General features: G+C 46.1%; 1 protein-coding gene across 1 annotated transcript; it reads right to left on the bottom strand.

The window, feature by feature from the left end:
• Positions 1-1,578: 1,578 nt before the first annotated feature.
• LOC147019519 (uncharacterized) lies at positions 1,579-6,201 on the bottom strand. Its single transcript, XM_085894070.1, has 3 exons — positions 5,483-6,201; positions 4,382-4,671; positions 1,579-1,735 (listed from the first exon to the last, which is right to left on the bottom strand). Exons 1-3 carry the CDS (start codon positions 5,714-5,716, stop codon positions 1,723-1,725), a joined length of 537 nt encoding a protein of 178 aa, XP_085750196.1. The 5' UTR covers positions 5,717-6,201; the 3' UTR covers positions 1,579-1,722.
• Positions 6,202-13,281: the final 7,080 nt, after the last annotated feature.

Genomic DNA, 13,281 nt, shown 5'->3' with positions numbered 1-13,281 from the left:
CGGGCAATCTTGTTTCCAAGCATGCAACACGGTCTGCTGACACATCCCTTTATTTCGGACAGTGTATAGGCAATAGAACACTGCTTCGATCGCTCTTGAAAATAAAATTACCCAGATTACGGAAACGAAGTGGAAACGTGCGTACTGCTGATGTGCATTTCTTCAGTGGGGAGAACAAGTATTTGATACACTGCCGATTTTGCAGGTTTTCCCACTTACAAAGCACGTTGAGGTCTGAAATTTTTATCATAGGTACACTTCAACTGTGAAAGATGGAATCTAAAACAAAAATCCTGAAAATTACATTGTATGATTTTTCAATAATTAATTTGCATTTTATTGCATGAAATAAGTATTTGATACATCAGAAAAACAGAACTTAATATTTGGTACAGAAACCTTTGTTTGCAATTACAGAGATCAGACGTTTCCTGTAGTTCTTAACCAGGTTTGCACAGACTGCAGCAGGGATTTTGGCCCAGTCCTCCATGCAGATCTTCTCCAGATACTTCAAGTTTCGGGGCTGTTGCTGGGCAACACAGATTTTCAGCTCCCTCCAAAGATTTTCTGTTGGGTTCAGGTCTGGAGACGAGCTTGGCCACTCCCGGACCTTGGGATGCTACTTACGGAGCCACTCCTTAGTTGCCCTGGCTGTGTGTTTCGGGTCGTTGTCATGCTGGAAGACCCAGCCACGCCCCATCTTCAATGCTCTTGTTGAGGGAAGGAGGTTGTTGGCCAAGATCTCGCGATTCATGGCCCCATCCATCCTCCCCTCAATACGGTGCAGTCGTCCTGTCCCCTTTGCAGAAAAGCATCCCCAAGGAATGATGTTTCCACCTCCATGCTTCATGGTTGGGATGGTGTTTTTGGGGTTGCACTCATCCTTCTTCTTCCTCCAAACACGGCGAGTGGAGTTTAAACCAAAAAGCTATATTTTGGTCTCATCAGGCCACATGACCTTCTCCCATTCCTCCTCTGGATCATCCAGATGGTCATTGGCAAACTTCAGACGGGCCTGGACATGCGCTGGCTTGAGCAGAGGGACCTTGCGTGCGCTGCAGGATTATAATCCATGACGGTGTAGTGTGGTACTTCTGGCTTTCTTTGATACTGTGGTCCCAGCTCTCTTCAGGTCATTGACCAGGTCCTGCCGTGTAGTTCTGGGCTGATCCTTCACCTTTCTCATGATCATTGACGCTCCATGAGGTGAGATCTTGCATGGAGCCCCAGACCGAGGGAGATTGACTGCTTTCTTGAACTTCTTCCATTTTCTAATAATTGTGCCAACAGTTGTTGCCTTCTCACCAAGCTGCTTGCCTATTCTCCTGTAGCCCATCCCAGCCTTGTGCAAGTCTACAATTTTGTCCCTGATGTCCTTAAACAGCTCTCTGGTCTTGCCCATTGTGGAGAGGTTGGAGTCTGATTGATTGAGTGTGGACAGCTGTCTTTTATGCAGATAACGAGTTCAAACAGGTGCAGTTAAAACAGGTGCAGAATTATTATTATTTTTTTCATTAATTCTTCATCATTGAGAGATGGTGCCATTAATTCCAGCATATCGACGAGCAACAATCTCCATCAGGTTTATTCATTTATTAACAGAAAATAAGGACAACAACCAATGTGATCACATCAAACATATGAACAGATTAAATGTCTCATCCTCTCCTCCTCCAGCTTCATATAATTTAATTGTCTCTCTTTCCACTGCAGGCATTTTTTTCAGCTGCTCCACCTGGAAGAGACGTTCAGAGCAGACAAGATGTCAGTGCATGAAGTCATCAACATTAAATACCGTATTTCGTTTTCCCTGTCATCATGTTGATGTTTAAACATTTTCTGTCAGGTTTCTTTAATTATTGCTGGGGTTGACAGAGTTGGAGCAAAAATTTCAGAAAGAAAATAACACGGGCATGGGTCCAGATGTCCACCTGACTTTTCCAGGGAGTGATTTGCCATTTCCACAATTTACTTATCCAAAAGCCCTTTCATTGTGATAAAATCACAATGGCTGTCAACATCGTTCATTTTGGCAAAACACTTTTTCTCCTCCTCAATTGCTTTATTCCATCAATTAATTTTCAGATGCAAAACAACTGCTATCAGCAACAACAACAACAACAAACGTTTTTTGACAATTTTCCCCGTTGTCCAGCGGATTGTATGAATGATGGCATTCCTCCATACGAATCTATCCATTGCATCAATGTCGTGCAAATCCAAATATTCCATTTCTTTCTTGACATTTCCAATACATGTGGTTTTGTGGATGTCCTTTCTTCTTTCGACCACGAGCTTTATTGCTCTCTTTACAGCTTCATCAGCGGAGCTTCGTGGCACATGACCAAACCAACCAAGTCTCTCTTCGAAAGTTATTCTTCAGTTAATTTCTCGTGTCAAACAGGAGAAGGATCTGGGGGTGGTAATTGATACCGGTGGTAAGCAGGCAGCACAGTCCCAGGCAGCTGCAGGCGAAGGAAATAGGTTTTTTGGCTGTCGAAGGAGGGGAATCTATTACAAGTCAAAAGAGGTGGTGATAACATTGTACAGGAATGTAGTGAGGCCACATCCAAAATATTGTGTGCAGTTGTGGTCACCACAGTTCCGGAAGGACATAGACGCCAAAGAGAAGGTTCAGCGTAGGGCTACTAGATTGATTCCGGGCCGAGCCAAACTCAGCTGTGAGGAGGGGTTGAAGGAGACAGGGCTTTATTCACGAGAAAGGAGACGGTTGCGAGGAGATATGATGGAGATGTTTAAGATAATGAAAGGCAGAGATAAAATAAGTGCAGATTAATTATTCAACAGAGGAGACAGTGACAGAACCAGGTGCCATCGCCTGAGAGTAAAGAAGAGGAGAGTTAAGATGGGAGTAAAGCAGAGGACTTTCACTCAGAGTCGTAAATGCATGGAATGGTCTCCCTGGAAAGGTGGTGGCAGCAGAAAAAGTAGATAAGTTTAAGTTAGAATTAGATAGGTTCCTGGAAGTTATGGAGGTGGAGGGGTATGGGGATGTTGATAAGACTTTTAGCAAGTTTGAGTATTGATGGGTGATTGTGTACGGAGTGCTGTTGGTGGGGTTCTTGTGAAAGGGGGTTGTGTGGTTGATGTGTGTTTTTAACCAAGCCCATGCCCCCTCTCCGAGGGAAAGAAAATAAATAAGTAATAATTACAACAACAACAACAACAACAACAAAAAAACTTTTTTGTACTTTCATTAATTAAACTTTTTTTTTTCCATTTTCTTTCCAAGATTCTGGGTTGGTGTGGTGTTCACACAGGCATGATGGGCTGAATGGCCTCCACCAGTGTTGGACTTCCTTGTTGTTGTTTCACTCGTATTGATTTTTTTAAATCTCTTCCCGATTTCTGAACTTCGCATTCTTTCTTTCAGAGACAATCCATTCAATCATACCATTGTCATCTCTGTTCTTCCCATTCTTTTTACATCTTCGATCATGCCTGAGACCTTCCACAAATGAATTGTAATTGGGAGGGGACACGAACCTGTTACCTTTCACTTGGTTTTCATCAATGTGGGCATTGTCAATGTTTCACTTCCATATGTCAATCCCTGTCCGATGCAGGCTTTTTTAACTCTAACTTTTACAGATTATGGATTGTTTCTGTTCTTAATGACACCAGCAACTTATCCAGTGATCATTCATCTGAAAATTCTTCCTGTGGAGTTGTCGGTGACGAAACCAACACCCCTTACTGCCTTGCGAGTGGGGACAGAGAGACTGACACTGTTGCAGGACTGAAAAAAGGGTGCATGAGCTCCCTTCGAGAGCCAATGGCCATCCAAAAAGGAGACTGTGTCTCCTAAAAAACACCCATCGAGCTTGGACTGTTTGTGGCAATTCAGGAAGCTGAGGGTGCAGTGGAACCCTTGATGTGAGGCAGATTAGCTAGTATTAGCCAACAGCAACCACAAAACTACACTCGTGGGGAAGAGTGTGAGTACGCAGTGTCGCTGAAGCCATGGAAGGCATGTTCCTCGTCCGGTGGGTGACACTGCAGTCCAATTCTTCCCCAACCACTTTTGTACTATTTTCATGGTACAAGTGGACACTGATTTTTGTTATCAGTGTTTATTCTTTGAAAAAATTATGAAAGGACTCGTGAATACAAATTCTTTCTCCTAAAGATGAAATGAATATGTTCCATAATATGTCTCCCATTCCAAGTTCCAGAACCATAGTCTTCAAGGACACAAGAACGTTTTGTTTTATTCTAATTTTGAATCAAACTATCATCAAGAACTAACCTGCTGGAATGGAAACAACGACAGTCAGAGAAAGCAGACATTGTGACATCGTGTCAAGAGATTTACCAGGATACTCGCTCGGTCCAGTGATTGAAGGAATGTGCAACTTACCGTATTCTCAGATCATTTTCAGTGATTCCTCTTTCCCAGGCTAATCTCTGCTGCCGCAGGAGCACAACTTTCAAGAGCGGCTCTTCATGCTTTCGTGTGTTTCGATGAGTCTTTTGTTCTTGTGCTGCTCCATGCCCTGCTGCTTCCAACAATCTTTTGGGCCGTTGTCCTCTGAAACTCTCCTTCACAATCCTCTCCCTCTTTATGGGAGGTAATTTTATCATCGTATTCTGCATCCGAAGATGATTGCGTTTCCTGTCATTGTGCACGTTTCTATTCAGGTACTTCACCTGCAAAACACATCCCGAGTTGGGAACACGTCAGTGCATCAAGTATTTGTAATTTTACCTCGTGTCTGAAACCGGGACTTAACCCAATGTCAAAGTTTTTCTGTTATTGAACAGAATGATCATGTTGAGGTGAAACTCTGTGAGCAAACATGACTGTCACTACCTGGGATCTTGGCACAGTGACAGGCAAAAATAAAGGAGAAAAAAACAAGTGTGCTGTGATCACATCTATCAAACAGATGAAGCAATTCCACTTGTCGAAGTTCCATGCACAAAAAAAAAATAGTCTTGTGGAGATTGACGGTTATTTCCCGAACAGGCAGAGTGAAAATGACGGATTAGGGGGAAGGGGCATGGCCCCCTTTCCTGAATTGGTGCGGTCATTGGGAGCACAACTTAAGGTTGGGGCATGGTCACGATGCCGCACAGACATTTTGGTCTGTACCCTGTTTTCGGTTTCTGCGAAGATTTTTGAATAAAATTCCAATATTTCGGGCAAACCCACCTTTCACCCCCTTTCAATGGACAGATCTGGAAGGGAAGCACAACCCTATGAGACCTTACTGTCCTGATGCATTGTTCCAAATTTGTCCATGTCTCTCAGGTCGTTGCGGAGAAGATGTTTGCATTGTTCCAAATTTGGTCCACATCATTTGGGTAGTTTGTGAGGAGAGGATGTTATAGTCAAATGCTCACGGATGGACGGCCGGACACCGGGACCCACTCTGAGATTATTTCAGAGAAATAACCCAGTAATTTGTTCAGATCACTCAGACTAATGATGAGCCCCCGACATCTTAAGAATATTCACCTGCTCTAAAGGAGGACAATCCTGTTTTCCTGCACTTCTGGTCGGGGTCATCAAATGGTTCTCCGATAGCTCACCCTCGCCCTCGCTTGACTGCAGAGACTCCTGCAAACGTTCGAGCTCAACAACACGTGAAGACTGCATTTGGTACAGCCTCTTGACGTCCTTGACCTGAAAATGAATTAAAAGAATAAAGAGGAGACAAAGTATATGATACAAATGAACAGGCAATAGCATTTCCCTCTGCCATATCGCATCTCAACCTGGTCCACGAGGACACGTTCAATTTGATTCTGATTTAAATGATCATCAGGAACTAATCTCCTGGATTGCCTTCGTGACCCGCTCTTGCCACTCCTTCAGCCACTCAGACATTCCGTTTGTTGCAGCAAACGTTACATTGTGCTGCTGTTCGTCCTCATCTGTGTTTTGCTGCAGACAATAATTCAGGAAATGAACTTCTTCTTCGTTTACCTTCCTTTTCAGGAGCTGTCCCTGTGAAAATCACATGACACACAGGACACACATTATCAATGAGTAATATTGGCTCACCCCCGAGATCATAAGGATGCTCACCTGATGAAAAGATGGACAATCCTGTTTTCTTGCAGGCTCGATCGGGTTCATCGGAAGGTTCTCTAAGAGCTCCTCACCCTCACTCTCATCCTCGTTTGTCTGCAGAGCCTCCTGCAAATGTTGCTCAAGCTCGATAATATGAAACATCTGCTCTTGGTTCCGTTTATTGAAGGCTTTAACCTGAAAATGAATTTTGGGAATATCGGGAAGAAAGAGAAGACAAATGAACATGCAACATGATTTCCCCGACCACATTGTAGCATAACTAATCTCAATGTGGTGCACAAGGACACATTAAATTTGATTCACATTTCAATTATCATCAGGAACTAACCGCCTGGACTGTCTTACTGAGTCCGCCCTGCCCCTCTTTAAGCCAATCTACTATTTCCCTCATTACCGCAAGCTTTTCATTGTGCTCCTCTTTGTCCTCCATTGTATTTTGATGCAGAAAATGATTCACAGAATGAACGTGTTCCTCATCTTGTTTCCTCCTCAGGAGTTGTTCCTGTCAAATCACGTGACACACAGGACATGCAGATGAATGAGTAATGCACATGTCTGTCACGGAATATGGAGCAAAGGGAAAGTGTCTTTTCTGATCACTCAGGTGTGACCAGAATCCCACAACTTGCTCACCTGCTCGACCACATGGTGCTGCTCCTGGTGATGCTTTGCATGTCGCTCAGTGTCCTGCTCCATGAAGAACACCGCTCTGCTCATTGGTTGAAGGTCCATGGTGAGCTGTTCAGTCTGAACATTTAGCTCCTCAAGACACTCAATCTCCTGCTGGACCACATGGTGCTGCTCCGGGTGATGCTTTGCACGGAGCTCAGTGTCCTGCTCCATGAAGAACACCGCTCTGCTCATTGGTTGAAGGACTGTGTTGAGCTGTTCAGTCTGAACATGAAGCTCCTCAAGACACTCAATCTCCTGCTGGACCACATGGTGCTGCTCCTGGTGATGCTTTGCACGGAGCTCAGTGTCCTGCTCCATGAAGAACACCGCTCTGCTCGTTGGATGAAGGACTGTGGTGAGCTGTTCAGTCTGAACATGAAGCTCCTCAAGACACTCAATCTCCTGCTGGACCACATGGTGCTGCTCCGGGTGATGCTTTGCATGGAGCTCAGTTTCCTGCTCCATGAAGAACACTGCTCTGCTCGTTGGTTGAAGGTCCGTGGTGAGCTGTTCAGTCTGAACATGAAGCTCCTCAAGACACTCAATCTCCTGCTGGACCACATGGTGCTGCTCCAGGTGATACTTTGCACGGAGCTCAGTATCCTGCTCCATGAAGAACACCGCTCTGCTCGTTGGTTGAAGGGCTGTGGTGAGCTGTTCAGTCTGAACATGAAGCTCCTCCAGACACTCAATCTGCTGCTGAATCACATGGTGCTGCTCCTGGTGATGCTTTGCATGGAGCTCAGTGTCCAGCTCCATGAAGAACACCGCTCTGCTCGTTGATTGAAGGTCCGTGGTGAGCTGTTCAGTCTGAACATGAAGTTCCTCAAGACACTCAATCTCCTGCTGGACCACATGGTGCTGCTCCTGGTGATGCTTTGCACGGAGCTCAGTGTCCTGCTCCATGAAGAACACCGCTCTGCTCATTGGTTGAAGGTCCGTGGTGAGCTGTTCAGTCTGAACATGAAGCTCCTCAAGACACTCTCTCTCCTGCTGGACCACATGGTGCTGCTCCTGGTGATGCTTTGCATGTAGTTCAGTGTTCTGCTCCATGAAGAACACCGCTCTGCTCGTTGGTTGAAGGTCCGTGGTGAGCTGTTCAGTCTGAACATGAAGCTCCTCAAGACACTCACTCTCCTGCTGGTCCACATGGTGCTGCTCCCGGCGATGCTTTGCATGGAGCTCAGTGTCCTGCTCCATGAAGAACACCGCTCTGCTCATTGGTTGAAGGTCCGTGGTGAGCTGTTCAGTCTGAACATGAAGCTCTGCAAGACACACTCTCTCCTGCTGGACCACATGGTGCTGCTCCTGGCGATGCTTTTCATGGAGCTCAGTATCCTGCTCCATGAAGAACACCGCTCTGCTCGTTGGTTGAAGGTCCGTGGTCAGCTGTTCAGTCTGAACATTCAGCTCCTCAAGACACTCAATCTCCTGCAGGAACATATGGTGCTGCTCGTTGCGATGCTTTGCATGGAGCTCAGTGTCCTGCTCCATGAAGAACACCGCTCTGCTCATTGGTTGAAGGTCCATGGTGAGCTGTTCAGTCTGAACATGAAGCTCCTCAAGACACTCACTCTCCTGAGACATTTTCATGTTGTGCCGTCGTCGCTGGAACATATGACAATAAATATCATCACTGCATTAAACAGAGGGAAATTTTTTCAAGATAACATTGTGCACGGTCGATTCTGTTTCATGATTATCAGAAATGAAGTGAATAAAAAAAACTCTTAAAAAACAAACTTGTGACCTTTGATCAATTTCACATGTTGTTGAAGAACCCTCTACAAGTGTTTCCCCAAAATGACATCATCACCTTCAGGTTTTTTTTTTTTTTTTTTTTTTTTTTTTTGTATACCTTGGTCGAGGCTCGTATGAGAGCTAACACACAACTCACAGCAAGGAGGCATGAGACAAGAGGGGCGGGAGTGGAAGGGACAAAACATTGGGGAACAGACACAGGTGAACTGTGGAAGGGAGAGGGATGGGGATGGGACGGGGAACATGGCGAGGGGAAGATGGACATTAAAGGGACTTTCAGGAAGGAAAGCAGGAGAATTGAAGGAAGTGGGCTTGGGTGGATTATCGGGGGTAGAAAAGATCGAGGATTTGGATGGGGGAAGATAAGAGGTGGTGGTGAACAGCTGTTTTGAAAGCCTGAAGGGAAGAATGGGAAAGAATAGAGTGAGGAAGTTTATTCCAAAGGCGGGAAAAAGAGGAATGAAAGAGTGAAGATGAGCAGTGATTCGTGATTTTGGTAGTTTTACCAGAAGGGGTTGTTGGCGGACCTTGAGCGCCCTGTGGAAATGTGGTTGGGACAAATCGCAGAGAGAGCAGGGGGGCAAGGCTGGAGAGGAGTCGGTAGAAGACAGAAAGACCACCGACCAACCTGCGGTGATTGAGTGAGAGGCCCAAAGACTCAGCTTCATTGCGGGAGATGCCAATGATCTTAAAAGCCCTGGTTTCGACAGCGTGAAGTCGAGAAAGGTGGGAGGCAGGAGCACCAGCCCAGAGGGGAGAGCAGTACTCCATCAGGCTACGGACAAAAGCTTTGTAAGTGGTCAGGAGCTCAAGAGGGCCGAGGAAGGACTTTGCACGACGGAGGATTCCCATTCGGCGACTGGCTTTTGAGGCAAGGTTGGAAATGTGACTTTCCCAGGAAAGGTCATGGCAGATAGTGAGACCCAGAAGCTTGAAAGAAAAGACTTCTTCCAGAGGATTGTTGAGAAAGTGGATGGGGGGTTTTGTAAACGGTCCTTTCGAAGAGACATAGTGAGAGTGTGAGATTTGTCTGGATTGAAAGACATGTTCCACGTGTTGGACCAGTTTGTGATTTTATCCAGATCTGCAGTGAGCGAAGAAGCTGCTGCTTGCCGGTCTGAGGGATGACAGATGGTACGGCAGAGGGTTGAGTCATCGGCAAAGAGAAATAGAGGATTTTCCAGAGAGTCCGAGAGATCATTGATGAAAACCAGAAAAAGAACAGGGCCCAGAACGCTACCTTGAGGAACTCCAGCCTGCACAGGAAGAGGGGATGAAAGAACTCCATTTAGGGCCACACGTTGACTGCGACAGGAGAGGAAGTCTGCGAGCCATGAGTGGAGATGGCCTTGAATACCATGGGCAGAGAGTTTGGTGAGTAGGGCAGGGTGCCAGACTGTGTCAAAAGCACGTGATATGTCCAGGGATACGGCTCGGATTTCCTGTCTGGCATTGAGGACCTCCATCCATTGATGGGAGAGCAGTAGCAGCATATCTAGGGTAGAGTGACCTGGTCTGAAACCAAATTGATGATTGGAAATCAAGCCATTGGAGAAGAGGAAGGATTTCATGTCTGAAGCGATGATGGATTCCATCACCTTGCTGATGATTGGGAGAAGGCTGATTGGTCTGTAGTTGTCGGGATCTGTTTTTGCACCTTTTTTATGCAGGGCAGTGATGTTAGCAGATTTCCAAGCAGATGGCAGATGACCTTGGGCAAATGAGAGGGTGAATAGAACAGAGAGAGGGTGAGCAAGAGCAGAAGAGCAGGCTTTGAGGACACGTGGGCTGATGCCGTCTGGACCGGTTGCAGAATCTGACTCGAGGTTTGAAAGCAAGCTCTCCACCTTGTCAGGAGAAAAGGATACAGAGTCCAGGGACAGTTGGGTGCGACTGGGTAAAGTGGGTAGAGATAGTGATGGGTTTGGGACACAAGATTTAGCTGCAAACACCGAGTTTAGACATTCAGCTTTATCACGTGTGGAATCAGCAGTGCGGCCATTTGAGGTAAGGGAGGGGATGGAGGGGGAACATACACCAGAAACAGATTTGATTAAACGCCACCAGGATTTTGAGGAGGGAGAGAGGTTTGAGAGTTCAGACTTGAGATGAGAAAGATGTTGTTTTCTGGCTCTCCTGAGGGTAGATACACACTTGTTCCGAGCTTTGTGGAAAGAACTGAGATTGCCCTCAGTTGGGTTTGCTTTCCATGAGGCAAAGGCAAGTTGTTTCAGGACAACTGCCTCGCCACAAGCTTCAGTAAACCAAGGGCGGGAGGAAGGGTAAGACAACTGAACACGAGAGGGGATAAATCTGTGCATGAGGGAGAGCAAGTTTCTTTGAAAGAATTCCCAGGATGAGTTGATGTTTGAGAAAGTAGTGATAGGAGACCAGTCTGTCAGTTTGATGGCTGCTCGGAGACCCTGCCAGTCGGCTTGAGTGAAATGCCAGACTCGACGGCGGTGAGGTGGTTCTCTGATAACAGCCAGAGAGATGTCCACTTTAATAAGGACGTGGTCAGAAGAACCAATTGGAGCGAAGGAAGAGCAGCAGATATTGTCAGGGAAATTTGTCAAAATCAGATCCAGAAGAGATGGAGTACCATTGGTTGAGATCCGGGTCGGGAAGTTGACCGATTGAGTCAGTCCCAATGAGTCACAGAAAGCTTTTGCTGATGTCCCATGGCAGGTGAGAGAGGTACCCACACCTAGCCAACTGGCGTGATGACAATTGAAGTCGCCACATAAGAGGAAGAGAGAGTTTGGATGAGAAGATAGAAGATGGTCCATGTTTTCGGAGAGTGAGGTGTAGATGGAGTCATCACTGTTCGGTGGACGGTACAGTACACATATAAACATGAGGTGGGAGTGGAGGGGAAGCCGAAGCCAGAGGTATTCCTGGGGGTGTGGGGGAGTGAGAGCAGTGCAGGGAGAGTGAGGAATAGAGTCTTTGATGAAGAGAGCAACACCTCCACCAGGACGAGGCTCAGGTCTGTCATACCGTAAGAGGGAGTAACCAGGGAGAGATACTTGGGAGTCAGACACGTCTTGGGAGAGGAAAGTTTCTGTTAGGCAGATAATGTCTGGTTTGTCAGTGGCAACCTGCATGGAAAGATCTGAAAGGTTTGAGCGAAGGCCCCGGATATTTGAGGTCCACACTTTTAATGAAGAGGTAGGGGAGGAGGCTTTTGGTGCAGGAGGTGGAGGGGCGGGGGAGGGTCGGACGAGGGACGAGGGGGGAGGTAAGGAGGGTTGCTGAAGGAGTGTGGGGTATTGCAGAATAGCGAGGGGAGGGGGCCGAATGAGGAGGAGAAAAGGCTCTGTGGTGCTGTGAGAGAGGGGGACAAGAGACAAGGAAGATGGCAGTTGAGGATTTGAGGAGGTGGAGTGAAGAGATGGAGGTGAGAGGGCAGTGGAGGGAGGCAGGTTGGTGGATGAGAGGGGGGCAACTTAGAGAAGGAAGAGTGAGGGGGATGAAAGGTGGGAGAAAGGTGAGGCGGGAATTTTTGAAAGAGGTGAGAGGGAGGCTTGGAGGGAGAACAGTGGGATGGTTGCTTTGAGAGTGAGAGTGACGGGTGAGGGGGTGAGTTGGCACTGAAGTTGGAAAAAAGAATGGTTGATGGAAAGCGAGCATCCATGGCAAACTGTGGTTTTTAAAAGTTTTAGGTCAGATATACGATTTAACACAATTCTTGATGGATGCAATGAAGGCGAATTCAGAGCATGGAGAGAAGAAGCGCTGTAATAGTTGGATTTTTAGGCAAGGAATGAAGGAGAGGTCGAAATGAGAGCAGTCTGTTAAAATAGCAGAAGAGTAGTGCATTGTGAAACAGTAAAGAGTACCACATGTGTGAGAGAGGAAGATGAAGCATTATAAGATCGTTTTTGTTGTTAATATTAATGTATGAGAGAGTTCAACAGATTAGGTCATGGAAGTGTAAAAAAAAAAAAAAAGAAATCGAGGAAGACGAGGAGGAAGTTAAGAGGAAGAAGTAGCAGAATCGGGAGAAGGTTGTTGTTGTTGGGTTTTTTTTTTTTTTTTTTTTTTTTTTTTGAGATAAGAAAGAGATTAGTTGGGAGAATGGGGGATATTTGGAAAGTGGGGAGGATGAAAATTGAAGGTAATGGGGAGGATAGAAATTGAAGGTAATGGGGAGAAAAAACAAACAAACAAAAAAAAAAAACGATCGAACACCAAGTGGAACCGGTAGGCCTCAAGCCTAGGACTAGGCCTCAAACACCAGGTGCGAACGTCGACATAAATACTCACAAAATAGCACGATTTTTGAAACAAAACCGAACTAGGAACACACATTAACATGTAGGTGAGAAAATTAAACAGTTAAAACGGGACAAATAACAACCGGAACTTAACTTTGAGAATGTCAGCAGGGAGCCCCGAAGGAGACCTCTTGCCGCTCAAAACCGGAACCGGAAGTCGCCAATTGGGTCGCCAGTCGGTTTGCACAATTGGTGGGACAAGGGATATTTACCTTCTCCCAAAAATGGGTCTTCTTCTTCTTAATCTTCTTATTCTTCTTCGGTTTATTCACCTTTTCATCTCCACTTTCTTCAGTTGTGTGATTGTGATTTACACACAGCAACCCCTTCATGTTGTTCATAAACCTCTTGAACAAGGTTTTTCTCCTTGGTGAAGCCATGTGGTTTTCATGAAAGGTTGTTGCTGCTGTTGAAGTTTCCTTCGTTTTCTGAAGGTCTCCAGCATGCATGGTGGTTGGGGTGGTTGTGGTGGTTGTGCCAGTTGCACCATCCACCACCCAAGCTCTC

This window comes from Eptatretus burgeri, chromosome 9 (genome assembly GCF_056783735.1).
Source record: "Eptatretus burgeri isolate ZD-2024b chromosome 9, Ebu_testis_v1, whole genome shotgun sequence".
NCBI classification, from domain to species: Eukaryota; Metazoa; Chordata; class Myxini; order Myxiniformes; family Myxinidae; genus Eptatretus; species Eptatretus burgeri.
The sequence above is the reverse complement of the archived record's forward strand: the minus strand, read 5'-3'. Positions and strand labels throughout refer to the sequence as shown.